At 36.8% G+C, this 15,829-nt stretch overlaps 1 protein-coding gene across 2 annotated transcripts in view; it reads right to left on the bottom strand.

The window, feature by feature from the left end:
- FRY (FRY microtubule binding protein) overlaps positions 1-15,829 on the bottom strand; it is a 291,284-nt gene that overhangs the window by 114,622 nt on the left and 160,833 nt on the right. For both annotated transcript variants that reach the window (XM_077810042.1, XM_077810035.1), the window contains exons 27-33: positions 13,600-13,760; positions 12,596-12,706; positions 9,120-9,274; positions 5,182-5,281; positions 4,637-4,808; positions 1,144-1,400; positions 574-720 (exon numbers count right to left, since the gene is read on the bottom strand). In XM_077810042.1, coding sequence (XP_077666168.1) covers positions 574-720; positions 1,144-1,400; positions 4,637-4,808; positions 5,182-5,281; positions 9,120-9,274; positions 12,596-12,706; positions 13,600-13,760 — 1,103 coding nt within the window. The remainder of the gene's footprint in view (positions 1-573; positions 721-1,143; positions 1,401-4,636; positions 4,809-5,181; positions 5,282-9,119; positions 9,275-12,595; positions 12,707-13,599; positions 13,761-15,829) is intronic.

Here is a 15,829-nt window from a genome sequence, read left to right as displayed (position 1 = left end):
GTTTTAAGCCCTTGCAAAATTTAGCATACTGGTTGTCATCTAAACTAGCTGCCTGCTGGGGAAAGTTCAAGGCATTTAGTATTTTTAACTTAGTTAATTTTTCATGCAAGTTATTTAAACTTGTAAGAGTTCCTTTCTGTCGTGTTCATAACATTTTGTATGTACAAAATGAATATCTGTTGTGTAAGTTTGATATTGAAAAATGGTTCTGATGTTTGTTCACAATGCTTTCAGCCATTAGTGGCCAGCCACTGTTACTGCTGCACTATTCCCCAGTGCTGACAAAGCTGAACTTTGACAAAGCTGCTATTTTCACTGGTGGAGCTTACCCCTGCTTGGAACCAAGTAAGCTCCACTGATGCAAAGAGAGGCTCTCATGGCACATTTTCTCTGTTTGCCTTCAGCGCCTGGGCTCGTTTACTCTTCCCAACTGACCTAATATAACACTGGATGCTCGTGAATGGATAAGCATAATGGGGTATTTTGGCAGTAATTAATTTTCTACAAATGCTGTTTTCTTCCTTAAAAATACAGTGCAACCAACAGCAAATAAAACAAAACACAAACACTTACATAAGGTAAAAGGATGGTATCACTGCTAACCCCACACAAGCTAATTAGAAATTGCAGTGTTATTCTAAGGTTGTTGCTCCATTTCTCATTGTTGGCCAAGGCATTCCAGACATTTTCCATCTCTAGCCCAGGAACTTCATCTCCATACTGTAAAGAGGCACAGAGATGGAACTTTTGAAAAGGTGCACGAAACGTATCATTAATATACGCAGACATTTAGAAGAGAAACTAAAGGTATGTTATTGTACAACATCAGCTCATGCAAAATCAATAGCAAAACACAGTAACAAGATGTAGAGTACAATTTTCAAAAGCAACTAAGTGATTCAGGAGCCTACATACCAGTCAGAAGTGAAATGGCATTTCAGTGGGATTTGGGCTCCTAAGTCACTTAGAAACGTGTACAATTTTTTACTCAGAATGAAATCCACATTTAGAGAGACGTGAGTATTTGTGCTCATGCAAGATTATATCAATAGAAGGAATTCTAGACACCCTTTAGTTTTTGAGTATTTTTGAATTTTTAAAAATATCATAGCTTGAATATTTCAGAAAACAGTTTTGCTTTACCTTAGCTGTCATATACATGAGATTATTAAGCACCAACGATGTGGCCTCAGGAGAGCCCCATCCATTTCCTTTCAGTCCATATGTGACAGCTATTTCCCCTTCCTTAGCTTTTATTTCATCTTCTGGGGTGCTAGGGCTTGAACCTGGGAGAAGAAGTCTGCTGTCTACAAGTTCGATGTTATGAAGCCATGGTAGCAGATAGGTAAGCATGATCTGTCTCCCATTTGGATGGGTTGTTGGGAATCGTTGACTTACCTCTAAAATAGTAAGCATTAAAAAGCATCAATCATTAGTCTATAAAGATAAGTACAAGTACACTGAAAAAATTACATGCTTAGCAAGTCTGATTGTTTCTGTTTTGCCACCTGATGACCTTAATTTTGCAAGGAAAGAGAATATTATCAAAGCACAAAAGCAAATATTTAGGTATTAGCAGGAGGAACATACATTACATTGATGTAAGCTACTAGTAAGCAATGTGTCAGAGGTCTTAAGTGCAAAATAACTGAGGTAAGAATTTTGAATTTAGAAATATAAATTAATAAGCATGTTCAAGACATGCCCTATTATAGATTGCTGTGTACCGACACACACAGCTAAATTTTTGCTAACACAAAAAAAATAGGGCAGATTTGACAAATTATTCTAGAATTTTAAAAGCTTTTGGAGAATTATGGAAAATTGTCAGTAGTGTTCTGTAAATAATTATAGTATTCTGATATCTGGTTATAATTGTCACATAAGCTTCTATATTTCCTAACTGTGGCCTAAATCTCAAGGCATTTACATACATTGACTGAATAAAAACACTTGTGGGTATCACTAAGCGTTATTCATATCAATGATATTATTTCTATAGTAACTAGTGTATTTTAAAAAGAAAATTAGAAGACAACAACAATAAAGAGAAGGCCTAAACAAAATACATAATAGAAAAAAATACATGTCTTCAGAATACAATATAAATAGGGTCCTACCAAATTCACAGTCCATTTTGGTCAATTTCATGGTCATAGGATTTTTAAAATAATAAATTTCATGATTTCAGCTACTTAAATCTGAAATGTCACGGTGTTGTAATTGTAGGGGTCCTGACCCAAAAAGGAGTGTGGGGGGGTTGCAAGGTTATTGTAGTGGGGGTTGCGGTACAGTTATCCTTACTTCTGCGCTGCTGCTGGCAGTGGCGCTGCCTTCAGAGCTGGGCAGATGGAGAGCGGCGGCTGCTGGCCAGGAGCCCAGCTCTGAAGGCAGAGCTGCCACCAGCAGCAGCGCAGAAGTAAGGATGACCTGGTATGGTATTGCCACCCTTACATCTGTGGTGCTGCTGGAGAAGCGCTGCCTTCAGAGCTGGACGCCCGGCCAACAGCCGCTGTTCTCTGGACGCCCAGCTCTGAAGGCAGCGCAGAAGTAAGGGTGGCAATACTGCAACCCCCCTAAAATAGCCTTGTGACCCCCAACTTTTGAGAAACGCTGGTCTCCCCTGTGAAATCTGTATAGTATAGGGTAAAAGCACACAAAAGACCAGATTTCACTGTCTGTGATGTGTTTTTCATGGCCGTGAATTTGGTAGGGCCCTAAATATAAAGTTTTAATTCCTTATCTGTGAAGACCTATTTAATTCACAAATGACTCTGAGTACTGTGAACATACTTTATAGAACACTAACACTATTTCATAAAAAGTAGGTGTGAAAGCATATTATAGACAAATAAACAATATGTGTAAACATAAAATGTATGCCATTAAAAAGTCATAATTTATTAATAAGGAAATATGACCCTGTGGTTAAGGCACTGGACTGGAGGGTTTCAGGAGTCATGCCATAGATTTCCTATGTGACCTCAGGTAAGCCACTTACTTTCTCTGTGCCACAATTCTCTACCTAAAAAATGAGAAAATAATACTTGTTTCTCCCACCACAGTCCATCTTGTCTTGTAAACTCTTATGAGAAGGGATTGCCTCTTGCAATGTGTCTGTACAGGGTGTAGGTCTGAACAAAGTGGCCCTGACCTCAACTGGGGACTCTAGGCATCACAAGAATGACTCCATTAATGACTGCTTCTTGAAGCAGTTAGCCCTGGAACTCACAAGGGGAGAGGCAGCTCTTGATTTAGTCCTAAGTGGCGTACAGGATTTTGTCCAAGAAGTGAAAATAGCTGAACTGCTTGCTCATAGCGACCATAATGTAATTAAATTTAACATCCTTGTAGGGGGGGAAATACCAAAAATACCCATCACAGTAGCATTTCAGTTCAAAAAGAGGAACTAAACAAAAATGAAGAGGCTAGTTAAATGAAAATTAAAAGGAACAGTCACAAGAGTGAAATGCCTGCAAGCTGCATGGAAACTTTTTAAGAACACCATAACAAGGCTCAAACTATATTTATACCCCAAATAAAAAAAACCAAATGAGTAAGAGGACCAAAAAAATGCCACCATGGTTAAACAACAGAGTAAAAGAGGCAGCTAGAGACAAAAAGACATCCTTTAGAAATTGAAAGTCAAATCCTACTGAGGAAAATCAAGAAGAAACATAATCTCTGGCAAATCAAGTCAATTAGGCAAGCCAAAAGAGAATCAGAAGAGCAACTAGCAAAAGACACAAAAACTAAGAGCAACATTTTTTAAAGTATATGAGAAGCATGAAGCCTGCCAAACAATGAGTGGGGTAACTGGATGATTGAGGTGTTAAAAGAGCACTCAAGGAAGACCAGGCCATTGTGGAGAAGCTCAGTGAATTCTTTGCATCAGTCTTTGTTGCAGAGGATGTGAGGGAGATTCCCACACCTGAGCCATTCTTTCTAGGTGAAAAATCTGAGGAACTGTCCGAGACTGAGGTCTCAGCAGGACCAGATGGTATTTAGCCAAGAATTCTTAAGAAATTGCACATATGAAACTGTAGAATTACTAATTATGGTATGTAATCCATTGCTTAAATCAGCCTCTCCACCAGGATGTGTGCGTGTGTGTGTCTGGAAGTTAAAGCTGGACTGGTGTAGACTAGAAATAAGGTGCAAATTTCTAAGTGAGGGAATTAACCAGTGAAGGAACAGCCCAGGATTGTGAGGGCACAAAGCTGCCTTAAAACCACCACAGTCAGTGGCATTGGAACAATTTTTATAGTGGGGATGCTGAAAGCCATTGAACAAAACTGCAAACCCTGTATATAATGGAAACCACTTCAAGCCAGGGGCACTCCTAGTTCCAGCACCCCTGACCATAGCCCCTTCCCAGTCCACCCCCAAAGACTGCACACCCTGAGTTTTAAATATCAACTACTGTACTTTGCATATGTCTGCAGGAAATTGTGTATCTAATTAGAAAGCATTTTGCTTAATTTTAGTACAATAGAATTGGAATATAACCAAACTGACCAGAAATATCAATCTAATTGTTATTCACAACTTGAAATACACTAACAGGCCACCGTTTGTACACTACATAAAAAACAAATATTGAAAACATTTTTTAAAAATATCAATAGACAGATACCTGAAAAAAGTGGAAGGGTGAGCTCAGGATACATCCTTGCTAGCTCATATGAAAGAAGTGCCAATGAAACACTGTAAAGAGGTGGTAATGGGCCATGTGTACCATACAGGATACTGCCAGGTCTTTGCTCAGCAACTTTTTTTGAATAAACAAAAAGCTTTGCCTCAAGAATCTACAAAAGAGAAGAAAGTGGGCAATGAAGTGAAAGGATTTCATTAATGCACAAAACTTTCAAATTTCAACTTTAAACAGATTAAGAAATCACATAAAGGTCTACATGTTTCACAGTAAAATTTCCAAGTTGCAGAAATATTATAAATAATCATTTGCTTTAAATTTGTATACAAGTAATCACGGCAGCATTTATGATTATTATTATATACTATATTTATTACTGTAGCACCTAGTCGTGGTTTCAAAACAAAAAGTAAAAAACCCCAACCAAACTGTAATACATGGTAAGAAGTTCATGGTGAAAACGATAGGGCCACTTGCATTTGGTTACTGTTTTAAAGGAGATTTTTTTTTAAGTAGCTGATACATGCCTGCATAAGTTGCATGGAAATTTCATAAATCTCTCTGTTGGTGTCAGACGCCTTGAATAGCACTAGGTTTAAAAGTGTCACTATATCAAAAGGATAGTTCCTGGAAGAATAAATAATACATTTTTGTCAACATTAGAATCTCAGTTTAAATTCACTCTGATTTCCTATGCGTAAAAATGATATAAAGAAAAATATCACCTCTGTTTTTTCCACTCCTACACCAGACTATAGGAAAGGGAGTTATTTACTTATGGACACATACTCCGGAGTCAAGTGGCCATCTGGTGAGGGAGGGATGGACAATTACCTTGAGACAATGCTTAGCAATGCACTGCAATTGCCTATTCCATAAACCTAAATTCTTTTAAAATATAGTATCTAATTTTTTTATAAACTAATTCCCAAGAGCAAAGATGGTTGGGCAGACAGTTTCCAGGAATAAAATATTCTTCAAGCAATTCCACTGACAGTTAAAATAGCCTCTTCTGGAAAAGGATATATTCCTCAAATTGCACATTCCCAGACATTAAAGTCAAAGAGAACTCTCTATCAGATTGAACAGTTAGTGAAGGATAAACATGAAGAATGGGAATGCATTGGCTCAACAAATGACACGCTCTTGCTGAAGAAATTCCACCATCCTACGTATTCAAAATTTAGTGTAGAGTGGATAAATAAGAGCAGGGTCCTGAAGGCACCATTGCTAGAAAGGCAATTTTCCATGTAATGTTATTTGGTCTTGCACAAATCTAGATTGGAGATTTCTACCCTTTTTCCATGTAGATATGTAAATACACTACCTTAGTTTTAGCCAACATAAAATTGTGGAATTTGTATATCTACCACTTCGACCATAACGAATACAGAACTAAGAGCCTGTTTACACTACAATTACAAATGAGTCAGGGGATCTGATTATAAGACAGTTCCCTCCAGACTTACTTACGAGATTGTTCCAAATTGTAGACATGATCTTAACCATGTTCAGTAACTGACCTACAACCTTCTTCATTATCTTGTCTATTAGGCTGAGTCTTCACATGCAGATTTAGGATCCATAATTCACCACCACTGCAGCTCCACCAGTGGAAGCAATGGAAGCTATAATATAGACAGGACTCAGGAGGTTTTTACCACCGAGATTAGGGCAGACAACATGATGGTAAAAAATACCTGAATCCTGTCTACATTAGAGTCTCCACCACTGTTATCAGTTGAGCTGCTGTGGCAGTGAAATGGAAGTTCTAAATTACCTAGCGTAGACAAAGGCTGCTGGGTTGATGGATGGACACAGAGTGATTTCTGGGACATCTTTACTAAATCCACATACTAGTGTACCCCAGCTCTACTGCTCCATGTCAGTCTATCTGGTCCTTCCCCAACCTGGTTCCTCCCACAGTTCACAAAGTTCAAATAATCCCCACCTGAGGGAGCATCTTGAAAGAGGAAACTATCAAGGGTTACAAAAGCATGCCTAAGAGAATCCAACACAAAAATCTAAAGATTAGGATAAAACAAGATTACATTAACAGAATAATTATACTGTAGAGTACGTTGATACAAAATAGAAAAAACTAAGCTACATGAAAAATAGCAGTGAAATGGCCAATAAATATGTAGTTAAAAATAAAGAACACTGGCTATCTGGTATAGGCCTCCTTCAAGTGAATTTGACAATCATATGAATCAGTCTGGTCAATATTTGCAAACCTGTGGTCCTACCATTAGTCAATGAAGTCCATATTTAGACACCTAAATAAGTGGTCTGATTTTCAAAATGGTGAGCATCCAGCAGTTCCCTACTATTTAAATAAATGTTCTGATTTTTTTAATGTATATAAATAAAGATTCGGATACCTAACCGTTAGCCTCTCTTATACAGTATGATGGAGACTTTATAGTTTTGCCTCAAGGAAAAAGTCTTAACTGACTAAGATATCAACTGACTAAGATATCATTTGTCCTTCCCACTTCATCATCAAAATGCCACTGGCCACACTGTTGCCAAAGGATATGCCGTCCAGGAATTTGAACTCAAGTAAAATCCCTGTAATTACTAGTTGAAAAGAAATGGAAGAAAAGTGTAAATAAAGTGTATGTTTTCAATTACTCCAGTATTCCAGTCTGTAGGGACATGATTAGTGAAACTCCAGAACACATTATTTACAGTATCACAATAGAAATGTAGCATGGGAAACCATGGGCTGGGACAAACTGAGTTTTTTAATGGAGAGGATTCTTTGTGGAAAGAGAGGCATAAGTTATGCAATACTACATTGCTAATTTACAGCTGGATTAAGCGGAGGTCCCCCTACACTTATTGCTACTGACGAAAGGATGGAATATGGGAAATTGCCAACCAGTTTTTAGTATTAGCTAAACTCTCAACATAGCTCCCCAAATAGGCTGAAATATGAGTTTCTTCTTGAAAATGATCATGCATTTTTAACTATTGCTAATGGCACATCAATGAAACCGTTTCCCAGGGCACTTAGTCCTATCTAATAAAAATCTGAGGAGAAAAGACTGTAGGTGAAGGGCTAGTATTATTGTGTTTTCTTTTAAGATAGCAAAACTGAATCTCAGAAGCTACTAAATCTACAAGCATAAAATTCCAATCATACTTTTTAAATCTCAGGGCAATGCAGCTTGTACTTGCAGCTGTTTCTATAAGAACAAAATAGTGTTTTTTAGAGATATACCAAATTCTAAAATACTTAACATGTTTTGAAACTTTGCACTGTCCCACACATTACTCTCTCAAAACATACTGATCAGACATCTTGCCAAACTGTTTTTGTCAAGAACTCTCAGTCTAAAATATATCAGCACTTCAAATGCCTAGTCAGATGAAAACTATCCTTTATTTCAAAATAACTGTTAAACCTTTTTTCCACTTTAATCCTGAAAAGATACTAAGAAAAAAAAATGTTTATGCAGGACATATACAAAAAAACAATGTTTTGTGCTCCCACTCTGTTAACATCATTGATAATGTTAATCCGAACACAAAAGGTAAGGAAATTCAGGTCAAATCCAAGGGCAGTTAGAAAAAGGACAAAATAATTGTTTGGCAAATGGCAACACAGAAAACTTTTATTTTCATATTATTTAGTCTGAAGGCATTGGAAAAATCCATCAAAAATTGTTTTGGCACTAGGTTTAAAAATGGTGTTACAAATAAAAAGGTTTAGGCCCTAGTTTACCTTTCTGTGCATGGAAGGATCAGAAGTTCAAACGCCTACGCAGCAACAGGAGACTACAAGGGGCAATTTATCACATGCTCAAAAAATGTGCCTCAGGCAGGCCTGTAAGAGAGTGACAGGGATGTGTAGCCTCAAAACATTGCGTAAAAAGACATGACATGGGAATGCTAGCTGCAATTCCATACAGAACTTGCTCAACACCCTGGCCACTCCCTTGCAGACTTGATCACATACACAGATAAGGCAGAGATTATTTTTTTAACCTTTCCCCAATACTGTGCTGACTTTGTCAGTATAAATAAGCATGTTTGCAGACGCATTTCATGTGATAAGAGATGCTCTTCCAAACTTTTTGCATCTGGCCCCAGATCTGGTGCCTTTTCTCCTGTTTGCTGCAAAGTCACAGAGGTGACTGTTATTCAGTGGATGGTCTAAGGCAGTATAACACTTGGCTGTGCTAATGCTTCACCATTCCCATTCACATACATGAGTTTTTTTCTGTGTCTTTCATAGCATGCAACCCAGGGCAATATAGCAACCAACAGCAAACACACTTACAGTTTCAACCATTATTTTTAAATTTAATGGAAAAGAACATTTAGAATCTGTTTCCAACAGAAACAAGTAGGATTACACAAAATATCTGGTGAGTAAACATCTTAGAAATAGCAGCCCTGATCTTGTTTCACACTAACTGCCTCAGGGACAGTCTACTTCTAGGTTTATTAATACCTGCTTCCGCACACAGTCGCAATGGCTTTGAAGCACCCAGAAGCAAGCTGGTATGATCCAGTATAACACCGATCTATAGCCCAGTTGAAAAGATTTACTTGGTCCGGATTTAGTTCCAGCAATAAGACTACAACTTCACATCCAAGCTGATGAACCTGAATACACACAGAATGCCAATTATTATTTTCTGTAAAAAATAAAAAAGATCCTCCCAAGGTTTCTTAAAATTATTCAGGGAGATAGACACAAAGTCACAAAACTAACCTGCCTTTTACATGAAAAAAAAAAAGGACCATGTTTATTGGGCACTATGGAGAAAAATAAAGTGGAGCGTTTATCATAAATACATTTTATGTATACCACAGATGAGATTTAACTCAGTTGTGAATAGTCCACACTTCATAAAAATATGTCTTGCACAAACCCCATATATGTTAAATATATTTTTTAAAATAGACCTTCAAAATAAGGGTCAAAGCATAATATTATGATTAATATCCTGTGTCAGGAGATCTGGGTTGTATTCCCAGCTTTAACACACACTTGCTGGCTGACCGTAACATCCATGTGTCTTTGCTATACAACCTGTAAAAGATAGATACTGCTAATTTTCTACCTCAGAGGAGTGCTGTGAGGCTAAACTCATTCATGTTCGTTAATCCTTTAAGTAAAGCTTGGAGTACATCTTTCTGTTTCTTGGATTGCAGGTAATGTAGAAGCAAAAGGTGTTGTGCCAAACATGAGGTAACACTATTTTGGATCTCACTATGATGGACAAAGATGAAATTAATCATTGGACTGGAGGTTAGTGGTTATCTAGGGATGAGTGGTTATGATGTGATTACATTCAATAGGGGCAAACAGAGGATAGTCCCACCCGTAATATATATATTTGGAGCTTCAAAAGGGCTAACATTTCAAAGCTGAGGAAAATTATCAATGAAAATGACTGTGAAGAAAAATTTAGACAGAAAAATGTGAATGAAAACTGGGAATTCTTTAAGAAGAATTTATTAGATGGCAAAAAGCCATGGTTACACAATCAATATGTATCAAGAAACAGAACAAACTTGGCTAAAAGCCAATCTTTGTTCAGCGGTAAAGTGAAAGCAGCAATTAGAAATAAAAAATCAAGATGTATCAATTGGAAAAAGGGGGAAATAGACATCCATCAATATAAATTAGACATTATGAAGTACAAAAAAATTGAAAAAATAATAAAACATCAGAGAAAAATCCATATTTGGCTGGGCTAAGGACAATAAAGAGATTTTTAAATGTTAGGAGCAACAGAAAACTTTGCAATCATTCAATTATTTAATTGAGATGGAAAAATTATTAATAATGATGCACAAAAAGCAGATGTGTTTGTGACAATCAGCATTCAATAAATATTTCTGTTCTGTATTTGGAAAAAACAGGATGAAGTACTTATATCATATGATAATGAAGAACTTTTGAGTTCATTAGCAACTGAGGAGGATGTTAGACAACATCTACAAGGGATAAACCCTTTTTGATCAGCAGGCCCAATAACTTGCACTCAATAGTTATAAAAGAGTTAGCTGAGGAAATCCCTGGCCTGGTGATTAAACAGTAGGAATATAATTAATGCCAGTCAGTCAACAGTATTTTGCAGAAAACAAGTATTGTCAAACAAATCTGATTTTTTTTTTTTTTGGATGAGATTACAAGTTTGGTTGATAAAGGTAACTTTGTAGACATCTGTAAGGTGTTTGTCTTAGTACTGCATAATATTCCGATTAAAAATTAATACTGTACATATAAAGCACATCTTAAATGGATTAAGGGCTGGCAAAATGCTGATACCTACAGAATGGAATGGGGGACTATATCGTGGAAAGCAGTAACTCTGAAAAGAATCTAGGGGTCATAGTGGACAAGCACCTCAGTATCACATCTCAGTTCAATACTGTGGCAAAACGGAATATTGAGATCATTGGATGTACAAACAGGGGAGCAGTGAGTGATTTTTACCTCTGTATATGGCATTGGTGAGACCAATACTGGAATACTGCATCCAGTTCTGGTCTCCACATTTTAAAGAGGATATCGAAAAATTGGAGAGGATGCAGAAGACAGCCACAACAATTATTCGAGGGCTGGAGAAAATGCCTTATCATGAGAGACATAAAGAACTCAATCTGTCAGTTTATCAAAAAGAAGACTGAGAGGTGACTTAATTACAGCATGTAAGTATCTTCATGTTAAATAGAGGAGGATTAAGCTACTGCGAATTTAGGGCACTTTACTTCTGAATGAGAGCATCCATATCTATCCAGATTTATCAGGCCATTTCCAGCAGTTGACAAGAACCTATGAAGAACAGTGTGTGTGGGGGGGGGAAGGGGGGTGGCTGCTGGAAATGGCCCACCTTGATTATCACTACAAAAGGTCCACCCCCCCCGCCCGCTCTCCTGCTGGTAATAGGTCACCTGATCTTACCTGATCACTCTTGTTACAGTGTGTATGGTAACACCCATTGTTTCATGTTCTCTATGTATATAAATCTCCCCACTGTATTTTCCACTGCATGCATCCAATGAAGTGAGCTGTAGCTCACGAAAGCTTATGCTCAAATAAATTTGTTAGTCTCTAAGGTGCCACAAGTCCTCCTTTTCTTTTTGCGGATACAGACTAACACAGCTGCTACTCTGAAACCTCTCTTCCCTTTATCATCTAACCAGAAATGTCTTTAGGGCACAATCATTTTAAATGCAAAAATAATCCATCAAATTAGTACTCATGGAGTTATTTTCAAACACTAACAAGTCAATAAATATTTGGTTGTTACAGATCCAGGCTATAAGGTAAAGACTCCATTTTTCCTAAAATTAGTAGGTTTTTTGCCGCCTTCTGAAGATCTGCCCACACACATTGACTCACTCAGATTTGCCTCACCAGCAGCTACATCACTGAGCAGGAAATGATCTTACATTCTTACTTCACAAGACCTGGAAGCAGGTGGGATGGAAATACTCCAAACAGAAAAAAAATACTTTTTGAGATCATACTGTCCTTGACCTTTGTATTAGTAATGGATGAAAAACCTAAAATATTGCTGCAAACCAGTCTGAGCCTCATAACAGAACCCTGCTTAGTTTAGTATGCTACACGAACTGTGTGTCCTGAAATAATAAAATTCCTTTTACTACTTAAACGTTATTGTGATACGGTTCATTATGCATTTGTAATTGAATACTGCATGGATCTATTGTTTTCTGTTCAAAACAAAGGTCACAAAGCCTACAGTCATACAGACAGGTTTCAGAGTAGCAGCCGTGTTAGTCTGTATCCGTAAAAAGAAAAGGAGTACTTGTGGCACCTTAGAGATTAACAAATTCTAAGGTGCCACAAGTACTTCTTTTCTTTTTACAGTCACAAAGTGGACTGTATTCAACAAGTACAGAGTTTAAAATCATTTTAAAACCATACATTATTGATGAGGTACTTACTCGTAAATCTTGACAAGCTAGAATGTTATCAAGCCATTTGTAAAGATAGCCATCAGGGGAAAGACCCACATTGTCAAAAACAGGGCCACAGCAGAGTACAGCTGACATTGCCTAGTAATACAGAGAAATCTGTTTAATTTAACATTTGTGAATGTGTTTAACAGACTGTGCTTGCAAGACATTTCCAATTGCTACCTGTTTTTAGTGAAATAGTGCTTTTTTGCTAGATTTCAACATTTACATTGATCTAGAAGGTAACTGCATTAATTAAAATAGGTTAATTATAATTAAAAACTGCATTAATTAATTCAAATGCTGAATTAAAAAATTAAGCACATTAAAGGAACACTGCAATAGGAACACTTTGCAAATGCTTCAAAATGTGTTTTGTCATTTCAGCCAATCTGTTCTTAATGAGATTATAAAACCTATTAAACATTTAATTAGCTTCATGTTCTCTGTCTAAATTAAAATTGTTTTATATCATTTGATGCAGCATATACTGGTACACAGAACATTATTTCCCCAGTTTATTTAGGAGCTTGAGTTGTAGCTATTAGAGCTGGACAAGACTTTTAAAACTATTGAGTACATCCCCATATAAGTGCAGGATATAGTCCTTTGGAAATAGGATGTATCAGATACTGAACTGATATTGCACTTGATCTTAGGGCCTGATATCCTGCTTCCACTGAAGTCAGTGCGAGCCTTTTCTTACTGAAAATCTAAATAATAAAACAAAATTTCACTCTATGCGGGCAACAAAGAAGTATACTATGAGAAATAACTTTAGATTACAATTTTGGAAAGAAAAATAGGAATTTTTAACTTTCTAGATATCTCTCTCTCTCTCTCTCTCTCTCAAAATAATCAATTACTTTAAATAAAAGGAAACAAATAACCACAATATCTGCCTCTTTTACATTTCTAAACTTAGGCTTTGTTGTTGTAATCTGTTTTACCGAATAGATCACTTTGCATAGTGGAAGGAAAATATGCTATACCTTTAATGCACAATACTGGTATCTTGTAATCTGGTGATTTCTGTCACTATAACGATCCAGTGGTGTAAACATAATGCTGAAAGGTCCAGCCCATTGACTAAATAAGATGAAAAGGTGGTGCCTCAAGCTTTGCTGAGGGAAGAGAAATCTCCGATGGTGAACTAAGGGAATAAAAATAAAATTTGTCATGGTTTGCTAAAGTAAAATAAACACAATAGAAATAGTCAGTCAGTGCCCTCTCCCAATGGCAGTAGTGATAGTATATGAATTTCATACTTCCATGAATAGAAAGTCTTTCCTTATATTTGAGGATACACTTAGTTCAAAGTAGCTAAACATCTTTTGTCAATCTAATATAGTTAATAAGAGACATTTTATTTTCAAGAGCCTTAATGCTTTGAATGAACATGTGTTTATATTTTATAATCATGTCTGTGTACACTAACTTTAGAATCAGGGTTTTGGAGTTCACTGCCTCACGTACTCCTTTCATGGTAAACTCCTACCTACTTGATATTTCCAGGTCTTTCAACACAAGCCCTAAGAGTGGATAAATGCTGTCCTACTATAGTAACAGGTGGAGATAGGAAATAGATCAAAGCTTTTATCATATCATTCCTTTATAAAGAGGTTTGGTAGGCTAACTCAAATGCTAAGACAGTTCCTGAGCAAAAGAAAAGTATCTATTAATGCTAAAAAAAATGTGAGAAAAAAATTTAGAAGTTTTCAAAATTCTTCCAACTCAAAACAGGATGGGGGACAGGATCTCTCAGATGGCAGACAGAGACTAGGGAGAAACCAATTTAACAGGGAAGAAATTACCATTCTTCAACATCCTTGTATGCCAGCCCAAAAATAGGAATTTCAGATAGCAATGTCCAATACAAAATTAAACAGAGTAGAAATTCACCCTGTGGGGCTGAAATGAATAAGAGAAAATTTTCCTAACTCAGTGAAAAGTGAAAATCCATAAGAGAAGGAAATGACAAAAAGGTTTAAGTGCTGCATTATCCAGATAAAAAATAGTTCCCTTGAGAGGGCCTAGCCCTTCCTGCTGCTACTTCTCCTGAAGCAGCGCCAGTGCACTGACAGGTTGCTGGACTCATTTTGCCTTTGGCTATAAGGCAGGAGGGGGAGTGGTACAAGACCAATAAAAACATGGAACTGCATATACTAGAACTATCTCTGCTGAGTTACAGGGCCTGTTAACCACAGAAATTAATGCACAGGCCTCCCAGCTGGTTAAGAGGGGACACACTGAACCTATTGATTACACTATTAAAAAGGCATTTCTGGTTTACTAGAAAGAGGCAGGGCACACTGCTACTGGTGACCCCACATCCAAAGAATAAGATAAAACCCCAAAGTCTAGTCTAGCTAACTAATAAAAATTTCAAGTCCAATATTTACAATTATCTAAAGATAACGGAAGCTGACAATGAAAATGTGTTTGTCAAGGAATTACGTATTATGGCTTTGTAGTTTTGGACATGTTTTAACATCTGCTTGTTAACAGAAAGATAATAGTCTCTTCAGAAAGAAATTTTGAATTAATTAAAACACACAGTTATTGTTGGCTTTCTGCAGAACATATAAAATGGCTGTTTCAATGTGCAAAGTGCATAGAAATATAGTTACTATAGATAATGCACATTAGATTATAAACACAATGAGAATACATGCAAAGAGGAATACCTTTGCAAATATTCACTACTGAGTAATTTCTCACACAAACCCTATATGGATGGGAACAGAAAAAAGGAATTCAGTAAATTGTCCACTGATAACAGCTAATGAGATGGCACCATTCAAATGACTGGGATTTTTCCATTGACTGAAATGGGAGCAGTATCAACATATAGGTGTTCACTATAGACTTCTTTTCCTTATTTTGTACATCTCTTATATATGTTATATATATCATACACCTGAAAACAACCAAATCATGAAACCATCCAGTTGTGCACGTTTCTGGCCTATGTTAATGTGTGGTCTCATTACTCTTTCCCTTTCTTCTGCATTCCCTCCTTCCTACTCCTTGGTATGCCTGTTGATGTCTGCCAAATATTCTGTAAACAGCAAATGTACTGGGCGTGAGCTAGCTTCCACATTTTAGTTTCTATTAGTTAGGTGAAGCCTTTTGAAGCAGACCTTTTTACTTTATCTGCTAAAAGAATTACTTTACATTTTAAAATTGGTTAGTCTCTAAGGTGCCACAAGTACTCCTTTT

The sequence above is a fragment of the Eretmochelys imbricata genome, chromosome 1 (assembly GCF_965152235.1).
Source record: "Eretmochelys imbricata isolate rEreImb1 chromosome 1, rEreImb1.hap1, whole genome shotgun sequence".
Classification (NCBI taxonomy): Eukaryota; Metazoa; Chordata; order Testudines; family Cheloniidae; genus Eretmochelys; species Eretmochelys imbricata.
The sequence above is the reverse complement of the archived record's forward strand: the minus strand, read 5'-3'. Positions and strand labels throughout refer to the sequence as shown.